Genomic DNA, 22,932 nt, shown 5'->3' with positions numbered 1-22,932 from the left:
TGCTATTTTTGTTGTTGCTGCCACATAATCCTCAGAGTCCCCGAGGTCTCGTATGGGGCTTCTGCAGCACCGTGCGCACAGTTGTCTTGCTGGGTCTTTTCTCTATGAAATGGCCATTCTGACCTGGCTGTGGTGGCACATGCTTGTAAACCCACTTGGGAGGCTGAGGCAGGAGAATTAGGAGTTTGAGGCCAGCCTGGGCTACACAGTGAGATTCTTTCTCCAAAGAGAAAAGGGGAAGGGAAGGAGGAGGAAGGAAGGAAAAGGAGAAGAAAAAAGGTAAGGTAAGGAATAGGAAAGGGAAAGGAAGAGAAAAGGAACCCTGGATATGGTGGCACACACCTTAAATCCCAGCTCCTGGGAGGCTGAGGTAGGTGACTTTATGTGAGTTTTGGACCAGCCTGGTCTACCTACTGAATTCCAGGCCAGCATGGCATACATAGTGAGGTGGCCTTAAAACAAAGAAATGACAAAGGAGAGGTTGCCTCTTGTAGGATGCCTACAGTGGCTTCACGTCCTTGGGCGTGGCAAATGAGATACGTTTCTCATTGGCTTCACATCCTTGGGCGTGGCATATGAGGCGTGTTTCTCATTGGCTGACCTCCTTCCCTGATTCTTCTACAGGGAGCGCCATCTCCCTGCTGCACCAGCGGCATCTTTGGGAAAGGCCATGCTGGTGTTCTGGTCTGCTTGGCCAGAGCTCAGGGCCCCCGGGGATGTGGATGGTAGTTGTTGAGCCACATTCCGTGTTGCAGTTCCCTCCCTCTACTCTCTGGGGTCTTTCTTTTCAAATTCAATTCTTAAGACCCAAAGGTTGCAGTCTGCCACCTGCCCAGGCCCCAGATCAGATCATCATGTCTCCATCAGCCCAAATCACTTCCTGATACCGTACATGTGGACTGACAACTTAAATCTTTGCCCACAGATCCAGTTCGTGCTGGTCTGGTAGTTTGGGCTAATAGCTATTCCAACGCCAATAGCTCTTCTCATTTAGATGGGAATTGCATTTACATGTGAGTGCATTAAAAATAATAGAAGGAGAACAAATGCATTGGCAGTGATGTGTTTTCCCCCTAACGGACCTGTGTGTGTGGTTTTTGACTTGTAGAAGATTACAGTAGCAGAATGCATCGAGACACAGAGCAAAGCCATGACGATGCTGACCATTGAACAGCTGTCCTACCTGCTCAAGTTTGCCATTCAGAAAATGAAGCAGCCAGGGGTAAGAGGACTATTCCCGCTGCTGTGAGCCTAATGGCGATGGTGGCTTCTGTTTTGTTCCTTTAATGTCCTGTGTGTTTCCTGATGGCCTTGCTTTTCAGGAGCACAGGCATACTCTTGGGGCCTTCCTGTATTTGCAGATATAAGATACTCTGTCCTGGAAGAGCTTAGTCAGGAGACAGTAGTTACTAGTAGGATGGGTTTGGGGATGGTTCTGAGGAGCTGTGAGGTCAAAATAACAATGGCCAAACCCCATTGGCCAATGAGGGACTCTGCTCCTGCCCCTTTGTGAAATTGTGTAGGTAGAGTGTAACTTAGTGTACTGAGACTGAACCAGGGAGCTCTCCTAGATGGGTGAGGCTGTCCTTCCTGAAGGGGGACGGGGTTTGAAACATTCAGTTTCCATCCTTTCTGAAGGCGGATGGGGTTTGAAACATTCAGTTTGAGCAGTGGGGAGAGGTAAGCTGCCACATTTGGCTGTCCAGATGTGTTCCTCACAGCTGTGCCCTCCTGAGAGCCTCTACTGGTCCAGCACTGCTATGGTCAGTGTGTTTTCTATGATGGCTTCGGGAAAATGTCGGAATAATAATTCCTTGTTTTGTTTTTCTTGTGGCCATGGCGGTTGAACCCAGGGTGTTTCAACCCCCATCCTCATCCCCAAAATATATTGTGTTTTAAAATGTAATTTTTTTTTAACATTAAACCCAGTCGTGGTGACATGTCTATGTTCCAGCACTTGGGGAGGCTGAAGTTCAAGGCCACCTTGCTCTTCTAAACAGGTTTCAGTCTAGCCATGGCCACAGCAAGAGTCTGGCACAGAAACACCCTCTCCCCCATTGCCTTAAGACATTAAAATTACTTACTGCATTTTCCCCTACAGATGAATTCCAGGAACATTTTGGGCAGGGTTCCCCTTTCTGTTTGCACAAAAGCACCCTATGCTCTAGTGAAATTTCTTTGCGTTTGTGTTCCAAGTTCACAGAAATGTAGACTCAGGGTCAGGGCTTGCCCATTAAACCTCTTTCAAAAGAACAAAAAAAAGCCCAGCTCAGTGGGTAAAGATACTTGCTGCCAAGTCAGCTGACCAGGGTTCCACCCCCAGGCTTTGCATGTAATAAAGAAGAAGTTCCCCAAAGTTGTCCCCTGATTTCCATACACTCACCCTCACATGTCTGTGCTCACACACAGACACTAAATTAATAGCTGTAATAGTACACAAAAGTGAGGAAAAGTAGGCTTTGTCTTAGAGATGAATTCTGAAATCTGTTGTTGTCTGGGGGAAAAACATCCAGACCCTTCCGGTTGGCTATTGTTAAAATGGGAAACTATCTTTCTCTTGAATCCCAATCTTTGGGAGTAAAGTGTATGGTCAGAATTTGGTACAAAGTGAAAAAAGAAGATCTTTATAATTTTACTGTGGAGTGGTTTTTAGATTGAATGTGGCAAGGAGTGGCTTCTGATTTTTCCAGTCTATTAACTGTGTCTACTTAAGACCATCTATATAAAAGGATCATCTAGACCGAATAACTTGGTAAAAGTATTATCTTTGTTTTGAGGCAAGGTGAAGGGTGCTGGGCATTGAACCCAGAACCTTTTCCATGGTGGATAAGTGCTCTACCACTGGGCTATAGCCCCAACCCAACAGTGTGTGTGTCTGTGTGTGTTTTTCCCAGACTGGGTTTCTCTGTGTAATAGCCGTAGTTGTCTTTAAACTGGGTCTGTAGACCAAGCTGACCTCAGATATCCACCCGACCCTCCTGCCTCACGAGTTCTGGGATTAAAGGCGTGTGCCACCACCGCCCCGGCATGTGATGTATTTTAAAAAGATTTATCTATTTTTATGTGTGAGTATTTTGCCTGTGTGTACCATGTGTGCCTGGTGTTCGAGCTTAGAAGAGAGCACTGAAGCTTCTGGAACTGGAGAGTTACAGGTGCTTGTGAGCTACTAGGTAGGTACTGGGATCTGAACCTGGGTCCTTTGCAAGAGCACCCTGTGCTCTTAACTACTGAGCCATTTTTCTAGTGCCCATACATGGTATTTGTTATAAAGTTATCCAGGGCTTGTGTGTGTGTGTGTGTGTGTGTGTGTGTGTGTGTGTGTGTGTGTGTGTGTGTATGTATGTGTGTGTGTGCGCGTGTGCATGTGTGTGTGCGCATGCGCAGGCCTCCCTGGAGCTGCCCGGTGTGGGTTCTGGGATCTGAACTTGAACTCCTGTGGTGGAGTAAGCGCTCTTAAACACAGAGCCATCTCTCCAGCACCTCTTTTTAGCATCTTTAAATTGAGAAGTAAATACCTACCTTGTACATTGCCCCTTGAGCTGATGCCTTAAGTAGGTAAGATCAAAAACTTGCTCAGCCTGGGTGTTGAGGGAGGAACAGAGTCTCACTTTGTATGTTTTTCCCCGGGTCACGCCCTATGCTCATACTTAGGGGACATTTTTTGGTGAGTCAGCCATCAAGTCAGTTTTTCCTGGGGTGTGGACTACACAGCAAGTGTCCTTTAGAGGCCTAAAGTGGCTTATAGTGTTGTAATTGTTAACATTAATGGAAGAGGACAGAGACTATGCACTGAAATCAAAACAAATAACAAAATCAGACCCACTGACCCAGGCCCAGGACTCCGTGAGGGGAATTAGAAGATGGGTCACTACAAGCTTTTCAAGGTCATCTTATGTGACTCCCGCTAGAATTGTGAAAGCGTGTCTGGTGTTCAGCGCCCTTTGCTGTCCATGTGTGGTCTTCAGAGCAGTGATGGTTTTTGCCTGTGCGCATGTCTCTTTCTCTTACAGACAGATGCATTCCAGAAGCCCGTCCCCTTGGAGCAGCATCCCGACTATGCAGAATACATTTTCCACCCCATGGACCTTTGTACATTGGAAAAGGTTGGCCTCTATCACAGGGCCTGGCTGGAGCAGCACCGCTGTTGAGATGGCCAAGGCTCTTCTCTTTCTTTGGCCAAGCTCCAGTCAGATTTTCTTCGGGACATTATCTCGCTCTGTTTGAGTCAGTTCGATCTGTCTTCCATGCCCTTCCTCTGTGCCCTCCTCCTGGGGGGATTGCAGGGGATTGTTGAAATCCACTGGCAGTGCTTTTGAGGGATAGTCCCAGCTTCTTGGAATTAGTGACTTGATTGATCGGCTTCTCACTTCCTCTTTCGGAGGTGCTAATGAGAGCAGTGGGGAGGAGGAGGGGACATGATGTGTTTGGAAACCTCCAGATTAGCAGTAAAGGGGCTTCTTAGAACTGAATTAATTCCCTTTGCCCATCAGGCTGTTTCTTTAATGCCTGAAGAGCTTGTGCTAAAATTCCATGGTGAAAATCACACTTGAAGCACTTTGCTTGAGCCTATGATACTCATGCAGATTTCCCAACTCGGCAGCTAAATGTGGGTTTGAAACCCATCTTAGTAGGGCTGGGGCTGGCCTGGCCTTGCCTGTACAAGGCTTTCTCTTTGATCCCCAATTCTGTAAGAAAACAAAGGCATCCACAAAAGCACACCATGATGTCATAATGTCTGCATTAATAATTCCCCCAAAAGCAGTAGATCACATCTATTTTGGAAAACCTCACAGGCCCTCATGGTGTGCCAGAAAGAGAAGGCATTAAAAAAACAACAGGGTTGGAATTCTAGCTTCAGCAGAATTGTCATTCCTCAGTTTCTCACATTGCTAGAATTCCCTCATTGGCTTTTTCTGAGAGGCAAGTGATGTCCAGTTATATGAACTGTGCCCTTCATTGGATGACACTGCTGAATAAATGACATCATTTTCACGATGAGAATGTTCAAGTCCCTGTGATGACTCCAAGTGCCTTTTATAGGGTTATAGATCTTGAACCTAATAGCATCCTGGGAAATGAGTCAGAGAGCACTTATTAATTCGGCAGATGGCTTCTGTGACAGGCGTAGGGGACCCAGTTGTTAGCACTGCTGCCTATATCAACTTCATTGGTCATACTGCTCTCTGGCTTCTTCTCCCAGAATGCAAAAAAGAAGATGTACGGCTGTACGGAAGCCTTCCTGGCTGATGCCAAGTGGATCCTGCACAACTGCATTATTTACAATGGGGGTGAGTAGCTTGGAGGTTCCCAAGGAAGACAGTGTGCTACGGGCGTGGCACAGTCTCCTGCCCTCTGATGAAATCCATCAGGTGTCAGGGACTGGCTCCTACAGGCTCCTACAGACAGTATGAGTTTGTTTCCCAGCACCCATCTCGGGCCATTCTAAGTCCAGCTCCAAAGGATCCAACTCTCTTCTGACATTCGCATTCACATGTACACAACCCCCACCCCCGTACACATAATTTAAAAGAATATTGAAAATAGCGTCAGGCTTAGGTGTCGGGGAAGACTGCCTACTCTGCAAAGGGAGGATCTGGATGTCCATTTCCAGTGCCCGTGTAAAAAGCCGGGCGTCCCAGCCTGTTTGTCACGTCAGACCGGGGGCGGGTGGGTAGAGGCAGGGGACTCTCTAGAACTCTCGGAACATTGAGCTGCAGGTTCAGTGAGGGACTCTGCCTCAAAACACTTGCAGAGCAAACTAAGCACCACCCGTGTGGCGGATGGAGGACAGGGGTGCTTCCAGGTCTGCAAAGGCTGCCATTGCAGGTTTATTCCTGTGCACTGTTGTTTATTTAGTTCATAGCTGTGTGTATAGGTTTGGATGAGTGCTCATTCTTGTAGGTGTGTGCGTGTGTGCATGTGCACGAGCAAGCCAGCGCAAATGTGCCAGGCTCGACGTCAGTCCCAGGTTCCACCTCAGGTGCCATCCATCTTCATTTCTTCTTGTCTTCTGGGACAGTGTCTGGAAATGGCCAATTAGGCTGCAATGACTGGCCATGGAGCCCTTAAGTTTTTGAGGCAGGCACATACTGACTGAGCCGTCTCCTTACACCAACACACTTACAGTTCATGAAAATACTATTAGGACCAAAGAGCACAGCCCTTTGGCCATCGTGACCTTTGCTTTAGTGCAAAGCAAAAGGCTTGGCCTTAGCTCCGGGCCGGGTGTGCACGTCGTTACCTGAGAGTTCTGGTAGAGGCAGGGCCTCCTGATTTTGCCTTAGTCATTAAGTAAAACGAGAGTCACCTCATCTGCTGTCCTACACAGCTTCCAGTGGAGTCTTAGTGAGGCACCAGACACTCCATTTCCTTTTCACATTGTGTTCCAGGATTATAGGGTTAAAGAAGGCTCCTGTCTGCTAATTATAGCCTTTAGAGTGTCAGAGTTCTTTGAAATATTAACCTCATCTATAGGGAATTCCACACCAACTGCTCAGTTGCAAGATGATGACAAAGCTTGGTCAATAATTTGAATCAGTGTTGGAAGCCTGAAACCTGGGTTTTTTTTTTTAAGCCTTTAAATGGTGAATCTGGGAGGAAAACCAAGTTTAAAAAATCGCTAATGCAAGTGTAATCCCAAGGCATGAGGCTCGTTGTTTGCCTTTGAAATAATCCAGTTTTCTTACTCCCTCAGGAAATCACAAGTTGACACAAATAGCAAAAGTGGTCATCAAAATCTGTGAACATGAGGTACGTGTTCCCTGCCTGTGTGGTGTGGGGTCTCCTCCAGGCGCAGGGCAGCCGGGTGGGGTGGCTACCATAACTTTTGCGTTCATTGTGTTGTGTGCAGCCTCTTGTCTCTTCAGGCACATGAAAGCAAGAGGAAGGGGCCCCCAATGGTGTAGGAGCCCATTATTTTAGTGGTGATCTAAAGGGGGTGGGGCAAAGTTTTACTCTGAAGTCGTGGCAAGTACAGGGAATTCTGAGTTTTCTTGAATTGTCAGTCTGTCAGATTTCGACCTTTGCCTCCACAGTTGGTATGAGTTGGTCTGTGGGGTCACTCCTACAGAGGGTTGTGGTTTTGACTGAAGGGGACAAGCCTATAAAGTGTCTCTCCCTCCCTCCTTTTTTTTTTTTTTTTTAAATAGGGTCTCATCATATAGGCTAGCCTTGAACTTGCTATGTAGATCAGGCTGGCCTCTGCCTCCCTAGTGCCAGGAGTAAAGGTACACACCACCACGCCACCGTTCCTGTCACATTGCCTGGCCATGATGGTGTCCCCCTCCCCTTCTCCACTGATTGTGAGGTTCTCAGGCATGAAATTCACAGATGACAGTGTGTCCTAAGGTTAAGAGACTAGACACCTCTGCTATTGGTGGATGTTTCCTGACTGTTTTTCAGAATAGCTACCAGCCTGAGGTGGATCTATATGGTAGCGTGTGTTCTTTCCAGCTTATGAAGTTCTGATCTTTAAATGGATTTATTTTAATTAATTAATTCATAATTTATTTTTTGAATTATTTATTTAATATGCATACAGTGTTCTGGCATGCATGCCCAAAGAGTGTATGAGATCTCATTACAGATGGTTGTGAGACACCATGTGGTTGCTGGGGAATTGCACTCAGGGTCTGTGGAAGACTAGCCAGTGCTCTGAGCCATCTCTCCAGCCCATAATTTATTTTTTATATTTTTTATTTTTGGTTTTTGAGATAGGGGTTCTCTATGTAACAGCCTTGGCTGTCTTGGAACTGGCTTTGTATACCAGGCTGGCCTCGAATTCACAGAGATCCACCTGTCTCTGCCTCTGTCCCCTGAGTGCTGGGGTTAAAGGCATGCGTCACCATGTCTGGTTATTTATTTTATTTTTTAAATAATTTATTTTTATGTTATGTTCATTGGTGTTTTGCCTGCATGTATGACTGTATGAAAGTGTCAGATCTTGAAGTTACAGACAGTTGTTAGTGGCCATGTGAGTGTTGAATTTAACCTGGGTTCTCTGGAAGAGCAGTCAGTGCTTTTAACTGCGGAGCCATCTCTCCAGCGCCCCCATCCCCCGTTTATTGATTTGTATGTGTATGGGTGCTGGTGTATTAATGGACATCATGGGTGTACAGATGCCTGAGGGGGGCCAGAGGACAATTCCCCTAGAACTGGAGTTACATGTGGTTTCAGGCTTCTTGAGGTGGGTGCCGGGAACCGAACCCAGGTTGTTGACAAGCACAGCAAGTGCTTTTAACCTGAGCCCATCTAAATATAAAAATTATATGTGTGTCTGTTTCCTCCATGCGATCACGGGACAGTAGCATTTCACTGTCATTCCTGTTTGCATTGCTGGTGGCAAGTCATGATGGAGCCCTCACTATGGGCCTTTGGATTGGTGTGATGAGTGTGCTAGGGGGAAACACATCCCCGCCCTCTCATTTCCTTCAGTCTCCAGTTAAGCTGGCTCAGGGGGCATGGATGTGTGCTACAAGATGAAGATGTAGCAGTTCATGGGCCCTGCGTAGTCATAGGACGCAAAGAGAAATAAATGCAAGACCATCAATACTGGGACGGTAATAGCCTCTAAGTGTGTTGAGGAGACTCATTTAGGCTTTGGAGATCTGCTCCCTGGGTTCAGGTCCCTGCCCTAGCTCTCTGCCACTGTGAACTCTGGGGAAGATTATTTGAATTTTGAGGGCTTCCTTCTTTTCCTGTACTTTAAGATCAGATGACAGCAGTCTATCCTTGAAGGGTAAATGTATTGCCCACGTTGGAAGACTTAGGCTGGTGGTGTTCAAGGTGGTGTGACTGTAGATGCCATGGGACATTGGGAACAACGGTATGCTAAGTCTGGAGTTTACTGCTGTGTGGATTCTGTGGTGTCCTCCATCCCTCACTGCCTAGCAGGAGGTGTAGACCCAGAGGCACGAGCGGTTGTTTCTGAAGCCTTTGGACTAGTGTGCATCGTAGATGCTGACTTCAGCTTGAGGCCATTGGTTCTAAGACTGCTGTCCACCCCACCAACGTACCATCTTAAAAAGGAGCCGGGACAGCCCCTGTGTGATTGAACATTCTGGTTGTCATTAGTGCAAGTAACGTAGGTGACAGTGGCCATGGTTGACTTCCCTGGACAGTGATGTACAGATTGAGCTTGGGACATGGGGGAAGTGGAGAGGAGGGATTCCAGACAAGATCGGTCCAGATGCAATTCCGTAGGTGGGCAGAAGTCAGACGGCACATGCCTTGGATGGAACTTAGCAGTTGTTGAAGTTTTTTGTTAATTTCTTAGCTTAGCCCTGCTGCCAATTGAGGATGGAGAATTCCCTCCAGTGACAACCAGAATGCCTCTAGATATTACCAAGTCATTCTCAGGGTTGAGTGGGGGTGACTATGACAAACACACCCACTAGTGTGGCAGAAGTTCCTGGAAACTTGCAGGTAAGAGATAGGCAAGCTCGGGCCGGGCATTGGTGATGCACACCTTTAATCCCAGTACTCGGGAGGCAGAGGCAGGTGGATATCTGTGAGTTCTAAGCCAGCCTGGTCTACAGAGTGAGTTCCAGTACAGGCTCTAAATCAATACAGAGAAACCCTGTCTCGAAAAACCAAAACCAAACCAAACCAAACAAACAAACAAAAAAACAGAGATAGGCAAGCTCAGATTGAGGTGGGTTGCAGCCACTTCTGGGTTTTGGGTAGGGTGTGAAACCGGCTGGATGGGCAGTGAACTGCACTGGGACTTGAATGGAGGCCGGGGCTGTGGATGTGGCTCAGCTTGTAGCATCCTTTCAGTGCGAGTACAAGGACCGGTGTTTGATCCCCAGCACCCGTGTAAAAGCCCAGGCATGCCAGTGTATACTTGTACTCCCAGGACTGGGGAGGCAGACCCAGGAGGCCTTCCTCAATCAACAGCTAGCTAGCCAAATTGGTGAGTTCCAGGTTCAGTGACAAACCCTGTCAATAAGGTAAACAAACAATAACAATGATTCCAGAAGACACCTGAGAATACTCTCTGGTTTACACACAAACACACACAGAGAGAGAGAGAGAGAGAGAGAGAGAGAGAGAGAGAGAGAGAGAGAGAGAGAGAGAGAGAGAGAGATTATTAGGCATGATCCCAGCACTTGGGAGGCTGAGGCAGAAGAATCCCTAGATCACCTTGAGGCCAGCCTGGACTACCTGGCAAGATTCTCTTGCTATCTTGCTGCTCCTAATACAAGAGAAAAACCCAAAGAAGGAAATCTGACCTTGAAATCAAGGTAAAAGCACTTAAATATCAGGGAGTTACTGAGGGCTGCCAGATGTGAGGCCCTCCCTGGGGCTCCACACTCTAATGTATTTTTGCCTTGCAGATGAATGAAATTGAAGTGTGTCCAGAATGTTACCTTGCTGCTTGCCAAAAACGAGACAACTGGTTCTGTGAGCCCTGTGTAAGTTGGACTCGGTCTCTTTATTTCTCTCCTGCAACTCTGATGCCTTTGGTGGCTATACTAAGAGGGTCCTCTCTAGGGATTCATGAGATGAGGTTGGGAAGTTTTATATAAGTTGTTCTGAAAAAGTCAGGGCACATTGGAATGGATTGGGCTTGGGTAAACCTCTTGGACTGAACTGTTTTGTTCCAGAATGAAACATCCTGGTAACTAGGTTTACTCGAGGGTTGTGGCAAGTGGGACGCAAGCCACAGAGAAACCCTGTCTCGGAAAAAAAACCAAAAAAAAAAAAAAAAAAAAAAAACCAACAACCCCTGTGAAAGAGCCATTGGTTTCCCAAAGGGGCGAGACCCACAGGTTGAGAACTGTTTTACAGAGATGGGTATTGCCGGCTGGAGCGACTGTGTCTGAGAGAGAGAGACAGGGTGGAGGGTTGGAGCGGGCAAGACTGGGCAAGTGACAGTTAAAGCATAGCTCAGGCTTCGTCGTGCCTCTGGAGGTAAACAGCGGTGAAGTCACTGCAGCCACAGCCCTGGCGAGTCCCCAGCGGAGGAGCGGCTCCTGCAGCTTCTCACCTGCACAGCCCGAATTTTGTTGAAACACCACAGATTGAGGGTTGATTGTTTCTGTGGTGCCTAGAGAGAGGAATTTTCTTCTTTGTTGTCACTGCCGTAATCAGTAGAGCCAGGACCCAAGCCTGATTCCTTTCACTGTTAAATTTTTTTTTTAAGACAGGGTTTTTCTGTGTAGCCTTGGCTGTCCTGGAACTCATTCATTAGACCAGGCTGGCCTTGAACCCAGGTACCTACCTGCCTCTGCCTCCTGATTGCGGGGATTAAAGGCGTGGGCCACCAAGCCAGGCTCAGTTCGGCTCTGCCCCGGCTGCACAGCCACCGAGGAACACCTGTGTGAGGACCCTTCTTGCAGCTTCTTCTTTCCATGCCTGACTTGTGTCCTGTTTTGCCTTCTAATTGCTGTGATGAACATTCTGGCCAAAGCAACGCAGGGAGGAAAGGGTTTATCTCATTTTATAGCATCATCCAAGGAAGTCAGGGCAGGGCCCGAAGCAGAAGCCATGGAGGGGGGCTACTTAATGGCTTGTTCCTCATGACGTGCTCTGCCTGCTTTCTCAGACACCCAGGACTTCCGGTTCAGGGGTGGCACCACCCTTCAGTGGCCTCCGGTATCAGTCATTAATCAAGAAAATGCCCCTGTAGGCCAGCCTGAGGGAGGCCAGCCTGAGGGAGCCTTTTTCTCACTGGTCATCCCTCTTCCCAGATAACTTTAGCTTTTATCCAGTTGACAAAAACCTAACCAGCAGGACCTGTATTCCTCCTCCCTCCCCGTGTTCAGATTGCCTTTCAGACTTTACTGTGTGTCTTGCCACCAAATCTAATGTCAACTCTGCATTTTGTTCTTCTAGAGCAATCCACACCCTTTGGTCTGGGCAAAACTGAAAGGGTTCCCCTTCTGGCCGGCGAAAGCTCTGAGGGACAAGGATGGGCAGGTCGATGCCCGTTTCTTTGGACAACATGACAGGTGGGAGTTTAAGAACAGGCTCCAAGTGGAACGCTGGGTAGTCATGTCAGACGTTAAAGGTGGCGGAGCCTCTGCTGTTGTCTCTGCTGTTTTAAAAGAGAATTCTACCTTTTTATTAGTAATGGCTGTGGCTGCTGTTTCATTTATTGCCATAACAACCTCTGATCGCGTGTTTGTAAATAACATTTCCCAGTTCTGTGTTAAGCTCAGTGAGGGGAGGGCTTCATTCGGTTGCTTGAAGAGTCTCAGGAAAAGAATTGTGCCTCCGTGGTTCTGTTGATGGATCTGGCTGTGGAACGAGTTCCATGGCTGTGTGGAGTGCTGCTGTTTGATGTGCAGTTATTTATTTATTTTGTTTTCTGGAGTAAATTAAACCTCTGTGCAAATTACTTTGAAAAGTCATGCTTTTAGGGACTGAAGTAGTTTCCTAGATTGCCACTAAACGATTCTCTTAGCGTTAGATGGAGCAGCCCCCCCCTTCTCTGTATCTAAAATGGGAAATGACAGGGGGGATGATATTTTGACAGGTGTGAACCCTCCCTTGCAGCCTCCCCACCCTCCCCTTTCGTTCCCACACAGGCTGAATGGAGTTATGGAGTCATTCCAGCTAACAGCAGCTCCCATTGCCTTGGCGCCCCGCCTGCCTGCGAACAACAGGTAGTCAGAGGCGCTGCTTCACGCGTTCCCTTTCAGCCACTTACCTTATGATTAGATGAAGCAGAGGTGCCTTCAGAGCCCCGCCCCTCCCCCACCCCACAAGCACTTTGAGAAGGCGTGTGAGCAAGTGCATAGGAGTTAAAGTCATGGACCACACCACACACATGTTTTTTAGTGATACCAGCATCCCCCATAGCGCTCACTCTCTGTCATTTTTCACTTCGCTTACAAATCAAAGGAAAAAGAGTGTATTTTAGAGAGATTCAGTTTCTTACGGAAATCCCAGCAGTTCTTGTCAGGAGAACAGGTGGCAGCTCATTGGTGTGGTACTGGCTTTGGCCGGGCTATCACACTTTAATTTTCATCCTCGCATCTCTAACCCGCCCTCCCCCCTCCCATGCTCATGTAGCCCAGGCTACTCTCAATTTGTTTTCTATCAGAAGGTGACTCAGCTCCCGGTCTTCCTCTACACCCGAGTGCTGGGATTCCAGGCATACATCTTGACACCTGATTGTGTGCTGATGGAACCCAGGCCTTCCTGCATGCTAGCCATGCTCTCTACCAAGTGAGCTCTATCCCCAGGCCCTCTCCATCCTGTCCCATCCCGAACTTCAGCATTCCTTCGTTTCAAGGAATGTGTTTCCTCGGGCTGTTTCCAGACTGCAGTACAAATCTAGCAGGCATATACTTGTCCAAGCGGGCTGCTAGGCTGGCTATCTCCCATCTGTAGGAAATGGCTTGGTGTGAGGCTGGTCGACCTGCCTGCAGAGGCTGTGCTATAACTAAGTGGTTTGAACTGGGGGCCCCGGGGACAGTAAGGGTTTTCTTTCTGTTCTGAGAGCAGGAGGAGCTGGTGGCTGGCTGTGCCTTACCATCTCATCACGGAACACTTGTGTTCATATCTTCGTCGTTTGAGGCTCCTCTGTGGGACAGCACTGTGGATTCACCCATAGGGGTGTGCATTAGTGTGTGACACAGCAGGATGCCCCCATTTACCAAATGGTTCCAGACTCACAGAGCTCCTGGCTCTGTTCCTTCTGCTGTGAGCAGCCTGCCGTTGAAGGTGACCTTGGGGGCATACAGGCCGCAAAGGCATTGCCTGCACTCCTCACTAGAGCTGTTGTCTCAGATGTACGAAGCGCATCCCTTGGTCTTGGCTGGCCTAGCGCCAGTTGCCCGAAAGCTGGGGGCTTTCCTGTTCTCTTGCAAGGTCCCCATGCTTCTCAGTGTCTGCAGTGCCTCCCATTTCCTCTGCAGGCCTGGGCTCACTTTGGGCAAGGGGGCCTTGCTGTGCATGTGTGAACAGTCCACAGTTCCATGGTACCAACACTTTGGAGGCCTGGGGTGTTCCTGTCACTGGAAGCTGGCGTACATATTCTCCCCACTGGAATGAATTCTTGGACCCTTCCCCCCCTTCTAGACCGGGTTTCTCTGTGTGACAACGTGGCTGTCCTGGAACTCTCAGAGTGCCTCTGCCTCCAGTGCTGGGATCAAGGGCTTGTGTCACCACACTTGACTCAAAGACAAGCAACCCAGGAAGGCTGATTGATCTACAGTCTGCTCTCCTGAAGTGCGAGGGAGCCATGATGTAGGGGCCCATGGGAGGCGCCAGAGCTGTCTGTTCTTAGAATGCTCGTGTCACTTGGTGGTGCCGAAGCAAAGGCTTGGGCGTGTTAACAGTAAGCTTGGCCAGGCTAAGAAACATCCCAGAAGCTCCCACTGTCAAGTTTGTTAGTCCAAGAATGAGCTAAAAATGAGCCTATTGGAGACAAGGTTTCTCTGTGTAGCCTTGGCTGTCCTAGAACTTGCTCTGCAGACCATGCTGACCTTGAACTCACATACTTGGATTAAAGCAGTGCTGGGATTAAAGGCGTATGTCACCATGCCTGGCATGCTTTTTTTTTTTTTTTTTGGTTTTACGAGACAAGGTTTCTCTGTATTGTTTTGGAGGCTGTTGGTCCAGCCTGGCCTCGAACTCACAGAGATCCGCCTACCTCTGCCTCCTGAGTGCTGGGATTAAAGGCGGGTGCCACCACCGCCCGGCACCTGGATGCTTTTTATCTTTTAAAAGAATTGTTTGTGTGATCTCAGACATAGGTACCATTATCTAAAATTATAGGAAAATCTTAGTCCAAATGATCTCAAGGCCTTAAGAAAAATCCCTGTTGGCCACCATGTGCCTACTGTGTAATTGAGCAGGGGCTCATTGTGTAGCCAGGCTAGCCTTGAACTTGTGTTCCCTCTGCCTCTGCCTCCTAAGGGGTGGCATCATGCATACATACCCGTCCCCAGACACCAGGCACTTTGCTACTCTAGTCTTCCTGCTGAGAAAGAAAGAGGCCAAGAGAGGGCAACACCTTGCCCAGGGTCACTCAGGGGAGAACAGTTCTCAGGCTGCTGTCGTGGCCCCTCCCTGAGGCCTTCTGTGATGAGGAAATCTCATTTCCTTTTAAGGATAAAGAGTTTATTCTTGCCTAGGCCCCTTAAGACACTTGGAAGTGGGAATGGGGTTGGTGGTGGTGGGCCAGTTATATCCTTTACAAGGGCAAGGGCCTTGGGCCTGTGGCTCCTGGCCGGGAAACCCCTGGTGCTGACCCAGGAGTGTTGAGTTTGCTTGCTTGGAGTTCTGTTCTCCTAGGCGGGGCATGTCGGGGACAGCCCTGGGGACTCTGGTGGCCCTCACTGCTCCCTTCCCTGGCCCAGAGGCCTGTGTCTCCTTGCAGCTGTTTGGCTTCTGCTCAGCCTTGCTGCACCTGCTTAGACCTGAGTGTCTTCAGGTCCCAGCAGCAAGCTGTCCCTAGCACACACAGGGATCTGCCCGCTTCCAGCACTGCCTGAAGCCAGTTGTGTTTGGGGGTTCTCACTTGCAACCGGCTTTGTGCTGAACTTGGCTTCTGCACAGGCCTCTTCTCTTGCATGTCATTTCCTCCTCAGATGTAGGACTTCAATGCCAGCTGTTGACCTGGTCTAAAATGCTGGAGAAGAAGCCCACTGCTTCTCTTCAAAGACCAGGGGACCGGGAAAGGCTGGGTGCAGAGTCCTATGTGGGCTCTGTGGACATAGCTGAGGAAATGCTTCTCCTATAGGAGCGAGTAGCTTCTTCCCCTCTGGCTCCCCCCATATCTGGTGGCTTTATGCCAGACTTAAGTTTGAGGTTCAGGAAACCTTAGAGGTCCTGGTCTCCATAAAAAGTTATGAATGAGATTGAAACTGTAGAATTAGGAGATTACAATTATTGAGATGTTCTGCTGTCCCTAATCTTCAGGAGTGTGGTTGATCTTAGTCCTTCCTGCGGTCATGGTGGCTGGGGGTGTGTGGTGGGTGTGAGGGGGGGGAGTTGCTGTTTCTGGAAAAACATCACTGATGCTTTTGGTTTAGGGAGTCTGCAAAAACTTCCTGGAGTGTGGGGGCTGATAGGGGAAACAGCACCTCCCTGGAGGAGCAGGTGGAAAGTGTCCCCCAAAGCCAAAGGCTACTTACTGTAAAGAGTTCTCCCCCTGTCTGTTTTCTCACATGCTGCCCGGCATGGCAAGGCACTCAGGAGGCAGAGGCCAGAGGATTCTGAGATGCAGGCCAACCTGGACTACATAGTGAGATTCTGTCTCAAATCTGAAATTGGCACCTCCTTCTGGGAATATGAATTTGCAAAGAACAGTCCCAGTTTTTGGAATTGCAATGAAAAGGAGGCTCACATTCAGCTGATCCAGGAAATGTGTCCTCTTCAGATGTGTCATGGAGGACTCCTTGACTAGTTTTTTTTTTTTTTAATTGTGAAACAGCAGAAAACGGAAGGGATTGTCGTTTTATTTATTTTTGACTCTTAACATTTATGTTTTCACTTTTGTGTATGTGCGTGTGACTGCCACAGCGCATGTGTGGAAGCTAGGAGACAACTTGGGGGCGTGGCTTCCTTCCTCCCCTGGCTTGGGTTCTGCCAAAGCAGGGCCTTCGGCCTGGCAGCCGCGCCTTCACCTGCTGAGCTGTCTTGAAGCCTCCATTGTGTTCCTAACAGATTAAGGTGGCCATGCGCTGAGCCTTTTCACACCCTGGGTAAATTTTGTTCCATCCTTATTACCTCTGGGAAGTGGACCATTCATTAACCGTTCAAAACAAGTCATTTATTTTAAAAAGGAGAGCCCACGTTTAGGACTCTTGGCAAGCACCCGCCAGGCTAATTTGGGTTGCATTAAGAAAATTAAAAGAATAAACAATCTTGGAAATGAGTGACGTTGACTCGGTCTCTCTCTTTTGCCCTCCTAGAGCCTGGGTTCCAATCAATAATTGCTACCTCATGTCTAAAGAAATCCCCTTTTCTGTGAAAAAGACTAAAAGTATCTTCAACAGCGCCATGCAGGAGATGGAAGTTTACGTGGAGAACATACGGAGGAAGTTTGGGGTTTTTAATTACTCCCCGTTCAGGACGCCCTACACTCCCAATAGCCAGTACCAAATGCTTCTCGATCCCAGCAACCCCAGCGCCGGCACTGCCAAGACAGACAAACAGGAGAAGGTGAAGCTCAATTTTGACATGACAGCGTCCCCCAAGATCCTCCTGAGCAAGCCCCTTTTGAGCGGGGGTGCAGGCCGCAGAATCTCCCTGTCCGACATGCCACGCTCCCCCACCAGTACGAACTCTTCTGTGCACACGGGCTCTGACGTGGAGCAGGACCCCGAGAAGAAGGCCCCGTCCAGCCACTTCAGCGCCAGCGAGGAGTCCATGGACTTCCTTGATAAGAGCACAGGTCAGCCCCAGTTGGGAGAGTGGGGTAGGAGGCTGCTTGGTATACTCTGGTTCCTTGGGTTACTCACCCATAAGTATAAGCAGGCAGCTCATCACAGCCATCAGGGGGTGCTGTGTTGGACTAGGTAAATGAGTAACCAGATTCTGGACACAAGGGAAGTATTCCCAAAGGGGCGGAGATGGGGCAGGAACTCAAGGCCTCTTGGCTGTTTCTAACAGTGTTCTGTGACTGGTTTTCCTCATGACTTCGTACTCAGAAGCTTAGTTTTTGGCACATTCATGGTGAGGTTAGCTCAGGTGTTATGAAAACAAGGTAGAACCGTTCTCCCTGCCCAGTTACTGCACCCCCTTCAAGGTTGCATCTTGGGGACGGTGCTAGTGTCTATCGCTAGTATCTGTTCCCAGGCTTCCCCCTCAGAGCTGATGGCTTTGGGCAGCCTATTTGATGCCTTTATGCCAGTCTTCCCGCCGTTACCATGACAACCCTAACTGGCTGCCTGTAGGCTCTCTTGAGGACAGAATGAGTTAGGACCCACAACAAGACCTGAGCAGTACTGAGAAGTGTTGGCCATGGAACTATTTTTCCTGGTGGTTTCTAATCTTCTCTCTCCATGGATCTGAGAAGAGGTACAATGAGGGGTGACTTAAGTAGAACTCCTCACAAAACGGAACCGCATATTTGTGAATTTTATCTTTCTGAGATGGTGCAGGCTGGCCCCAGACTGATGCTCCTGCCTCCATCTTCCAGGTGCTGGGATTACAGGTGGGCTCCACCACAGTTGCTTGAAGTTATTGCATAATAAAATAAAGCGTCTTCACACACAAGCTCTCCTAACAGATTATTTCAAAGAATAGGAATGTAAGAATGCCTGTCGTTCAATTTAGTGTCTGTCTTCCCTTGGGCGTGACATCAAGCTTTGTGACAAAATTCCTTGCTCATTAAGAGAAGTTTTCTTTTTTAAAGGTGAGAGCTATCCTAAAAATACACAACCAGCCTTCTTTATTTTATATGGTCACCTTATAGGATTAGCAAATGGCTCCTGCATGATGGAATGAGAGAACTGTGTAGGTAGAAGCAGGAGGATCAGGAGTTTGAGGCCAGCCTTGGCTACATGAGAGCCTATCTCAAAAATTCTAAAACCAAAACTAAACCTTCAAAAAAGAAAAAGGGGAGACATTCAGGATTGCTTCACTCTCACAAATTGTACCCCTCCCTGTGTGGGGCCCACAACAGACATCTTGGGGGTAGGTTCTGTGTTTTGGTCATGGTTGCAGCTGTCGACATTGGTATTGAGTTTCAATAAAACTTTATTGGTGTTGTTTGGTGAACACCGAAGCCTGAAGTGTATACTTTAAGAACTGTTGGGCTGGAGAGATGGCTAGATGGTCAAGAGTACTGGCTGCTCTCACCAAGGAGCTGGATTCAGTTCTTTTTACCACACGGCAACTCACAACCATCTGTAACTTTAGTTCCAGGGACTCTGAGGTTCTCTTCTGACCTTCTTGGTCACTGGGCAAGCACGTGGTGCATAAAATAAATGCAAGCAAAACACTCATAGCCAGGAAAAGAGAACTCCTGAATTTTTCGTGCCCTACTCCAATGTTAAATACCCTTCTTACACAGCAGACTGCACAGGGGCAGGGGACAGATTGATGCCATAGCTGTCACTGTAGACTATAAGGATCAGAAGGAACTCTGTCAGCCCTCCCAGCCAGGCCATGAAGTGGACCTGTACCCTCCCGCCCTCTTCTGTTAGCAGTGGGAATAGCTTGATGTATGTCTTCTTTTAAAAAACCCACAGCTAGGGACCGTACAGTTGAGATCAGGCTGGCGTCCATCCAAAATGGTATAAAGTAGAAAAACCATGTAAGTAGCTCTCAGAATCCAGAGGGCCCATTGTGCTGTGATGGAGCATGTATTACCAGGAGAATTTAGAGCCTTGATTTTTGTTTTTATTCTTGTGACAGGGTCTTACCATGTAGGCTCTGCTGTCCTTAAACCCAAGCTCTGCCTGCCTCTGTCTCTCTCATGCTGGGATTAAATGTGTGCGCCTGTATGTGTGTGCATGCATGTGGGTGAACATGACTGTTCCATGTCATCAGCATTTGCCAGCTATTGCCAAAAGACCACGGTGATAATGTTAACGTGTGCTGTGGTACCGTCCTGAGCCTGCAAAGCCCTCTGAGCTAATGGTACTTTGGTCTTGGCATTCCACCATGGGGCTGTTGTCAGGGAGGAGGGAAAGTGTTCTCACAGACTCTGTTTTATTGGGAAATCAATAGTTGTCATAAAAGAGCTGTCCATGACAAATACTTAAGTCACTACTAACCCTCCCTCCTATGGCCAGCTCTCCTGAGGAGTTACACGGCGTGCTATTAAGTTGAACCTCGGGCACTTCAGAGTCATTAAGGGAGGGGAATGTGATTGACAGGTGAAGGAGGCAATGAAAAGCAGAGTTCTGTCTCATAGTGACCCGCCCTGCGCTTCAGCTCATGTGCACTGGTGTGGAATGCTTCCCCGGATGGCATCCACACTTGGAATATTTGTGTGTCTTTGTTTGTATGTAGGCAGGCGTGCAGGCATCTCTATCTGCTATGGCCCTTGTGTGGAGGTCAGAGGTCGTCTTGCCGAGTCAGTTCCCATCACCACTTAGGTCCCAGGAATTTAACTCAGGTCATCAGGCTCGGTCGGGGCAGGTGCCTTTGCCAGCTCAGGCATCTTGCTGACCCCGGTGTTGCTCTTTTGATTGGGGGTGCCTGCTAGTGCTGCTGTTTATATTTTGTTAAGGAAGGGCTGCTCAGATTCATGAGTGGCGTGTGACCTGAAGGTCCCCAAACCCTGGACTAGAGCGGCACAGAGCTTCTTGTCAGCTAGCTCTTGGTACAAATGTAGATGGGATTTTACATGCTTGTGGGTTTTGAACTCCAGGTTTTCCTGCATTTGCCTCCTCAATGCTGGGATTATGGAAACATCATGCCTGGTCTACATTTCTTATACTCTCTGGTGTTTTTTAGCTCCCTACCTTCTTGGGCCATTCATGTCAGGACCAGATCACCACAGCAATGAGGTCTTTTCAGGGACCAGGAGCCATGCTGAGCGGTCCCAAAAATGTGTGAAGTAATGTGTGGAGGTAACAGGTCCAGACTGGGTGGACCCTTAAGGCAGCTCTTAGCTCCTCTTATCAGTTGGCCAGTGAAGGAAAGAATTCTAAAAATACGTCTTAGACGTGAGGCTCATGGCCTGTTATCAAGGGCGAAGATAATTTGCCAAAATCTTCTTTCCTCCCTGTTTCTGGTGCCCATCTTGCTTTCATGTACCCTGAGGAACCTTGAGCCAGGGAGGGAGCTCGTCAGAGGCAGCCCTCAGACTCCCCTCAAGTGGCTGCCATGCCTTTGGCAAGCCTGGTTCTGACCTGTGGTCATGCTATGGGAGGGGCTTGCTCTGGTCACCATCTGAGGTTTACATCCGTGAGTGGGTCAAGGCATTCTCAGTGGTAGCCCAGCCATTCACCTCACAGTCTGTGCTTAATAGGCTGCCCGGCTCAGCTGCCCTGTTGCTTGGTGACAACTCTTTGTTGCCAGTCCATGGCCACTCTTCCTTACAGGATCACATCCAGGGCACTGAGCTGCACTGGGATCCCTTGTGCCTTCTCTCCTGTCCCCAACGCAAACCTGTGAGTTCTGATTTGTGAAGCTGGCTTCTAACCATGACATGCTTTTCCAGCTTCCCCAGCCTCTACAAAGACGGGGCCAGCAGGGAGTCTCTCTGGCAGCCCTAAGCCTTTTTCTCCGCAAGCACCGACACCCATCATGACGAAGACAGACAAGACGTCCACCACTGGGAGCATCCTGAACTTGAACTTAGGTCAGTGTGTTTGCAGATGTGTGTTTGCACTTTGCTGTTTTGTGAGTGGCTCTTGGCCATTGAAAATGTAAGAGTTTCCGTGGATGCAGGGAAGGGGTGAGCTGAAGGAAGGACCAGGGCGAGAGCTTTCCTGAGGCTTGTTGGCATGCAAACATGCTCTCCCACACATTGGGCCTGTCCTTACAAGTGATCCTTGGAAACCAGTTTCCTCCTGTGTAATATACATGACCGAGGTGAGTTTTGTGAGCCTTGCCATGGGTGTTGATAGTTTTTAAATTTTTCCTATTTACTATTCTTGAGTGTGCTTGCCCAGTGTCTGTGGAGGCCAGAACTGGAGTTAGATGGATGTAAGTCTCCATGTTAGTACTGGGAACTGAACCAGGATCTGTTAGCAGGGTTAGTGCTTATAACCCTGGCGCTTCAGGGTTTTTTGTTTTTGTATGCTAATTTTCGTATCCTGAAGCATTGGCTTTTATGCCTACAGCTTTGGATTGACAATTTTATTTCTTTACACTTTTTGAAGACAAAGTTTGGCTGTGTAGTGCAGCTGCCTTTGAACTTGCCTTCTTGTAGCTCAGGCCTGCCCTGGATCTCAAGGGCCTCCTGTCTTTACCTCTCATGTGGGTGGCCTGCTTGCATCCCAGGTAACAAGAGTCCTGGGGTCTGTTAAAGTTGACTGACATGGGCCTGTAGCTCCTGTTTTGCTGGGTAATTGAATGCTGCCACCTTGTGTTCGGAGGCTGGATGTGCAGCTAAGTATCTAGTGCTTATGAGGACCTTGGCAGAGAATGGCCCCAGTGGATCTTGAGGTTGAGAGCTGGGTTTAGAGTGTTCGGAAGGAACAAGGGCCCCCGGCCACTGGAGCAGGCAGGGATCAGTAAAACGAAGATCATGGGGCAGGAGGACAGAGAGGAAGCATCTCTAGGGGTTTGTGATGCCCTGGAGACCTCAGGACAGAACATTTCAGGAGGTGGGGAGGCCATCTGTGTACAGCATCGTGTGTAAGTTCACAGCACCATCCAGGCCTGGGCTGCCTGCAGTCCTGCTGCAGATGGTGACTCTAAGATCTGAATAGGTGGTCTGGAGTTCTCAGGGTGGCAGGGCTGGAGGCCACCAGGGACAGTCCATCTCTGTATCACCCCTCTGCACCATGGCTGGAGTTGGACAGTGGAGGTCCTTCTGAGATCCCACTCAGAGCGACAGCTGGTTCCTCACTTGATTCAGAAGGGAGCCACTTGCTGTCTTGGGGACATTTGTTATAGGAAATGGGGTTTCTTTTCTCGGCCGCCTCCTACCTTCTCGCTCTGAACAGAGGCACTGTGTGGAGGCGTTCTTATGGTGACATTTCCTCTCTGCCAATCATGCCTGGCAAGAACAGCGTCTCCTATGAACCAGGGCCCCCTGGGCATCCTAGTGACCCCACAGGTCTTTGAAGCTTGACCTGATAGGTGGGTGTAGCAGTGGGTGGCTTGAGGGCGGCTCCAGGGAAGCTGGCCATAACTCCTGGGGTACACGACAGTGGGGGCAAGAACACTGGGTACAGAGATGGTTCCTGGGATGGAATTCAGTCTCAGAGGGATGCTCTGTGGGGACCCAGGAAAGCACTGTGTGGGGTGAGAAGGCCATGGGGCAGAATTGTGACATGTGATCCAGAGTACTGGAGGCTGAGTATTGTCCAGCGAAGCAGGCGTCCGTTAAAACAGCACACAGGGAAA

At 48.8% G+C, this 22,932-nt stretch overlaps 1 protein-coding gene across 31 annotated transcripts in view; it reads left to right on the top strand.

The window, feature by feature from the left end:
- Positions 1–22,932, top strand: part of Zmynd8 (zinc finger MYND-type containing 8) — a 94,510-nt gene that overhangs the window by 39,168 nt on the left and 32,410 nt on the right. For 16 of the 31 annotated variants that reach the window (XM_040733041.1, XM_040733049.1, XM_040733047.1 and 13 more), the window contains 9 exons: positions 1,109–1,222; positions 4,011–4,103; positions 5,201–5,288; positions 6,695–6,750; positions 10,338–10,415; positions 11,839–11,954; positions 12,534–12,611; positions 16,872–17,353; positions 21,077–21,217. In XM_040733041.1, the coding sequence (XP_040588975.1) occupies positions 1,109–1,222; positions 4,011–4,103; positions 5,201–5,288; positions 6,695–6,750; positions 10,338–10,415; positions 11,839–11,954; positions 12,534–12,611; positions 16,872–17,353; positions 21,077–21,217 (1,246 nt within the window). The remainder of the gene's footprint in view (positions 1–1,108; positions 1,223–4,010; positions 4,104–5,200; positions 5,289–6,694; positions 6,751–10,337; positions 10,416–11,838; positions 11,955–12,533; positions 12,612–16,871; positions 17,354–21,076; positions 21,218–22,932) is intronic. The other 15 variants (XM_005084965.4, XM_013124425.3, XM_005084964.4 and 12 more) reach the window with 3 other exon arrangements.

This window comes from Mesocricetus auratus, unplaced genomic scaffold (assembly GCF_017639785.1).
Source record: "Mesocricetus auratus isolate SY011 unplaced genomic scaffold, BCM_Maur_2.0 Super-Scaffold_100028, whole genome shotgun sequence".
NCBI classification, from domain to species: Eukaryota; Metazoa; Chordata; class Mammalia; order Rodentia; family Cricetidae; genus Mesocricetus; species Mesocricetus auratus.
This window is presented reverse-complemented; position numbering and strand designations above follow the sequence as displayed.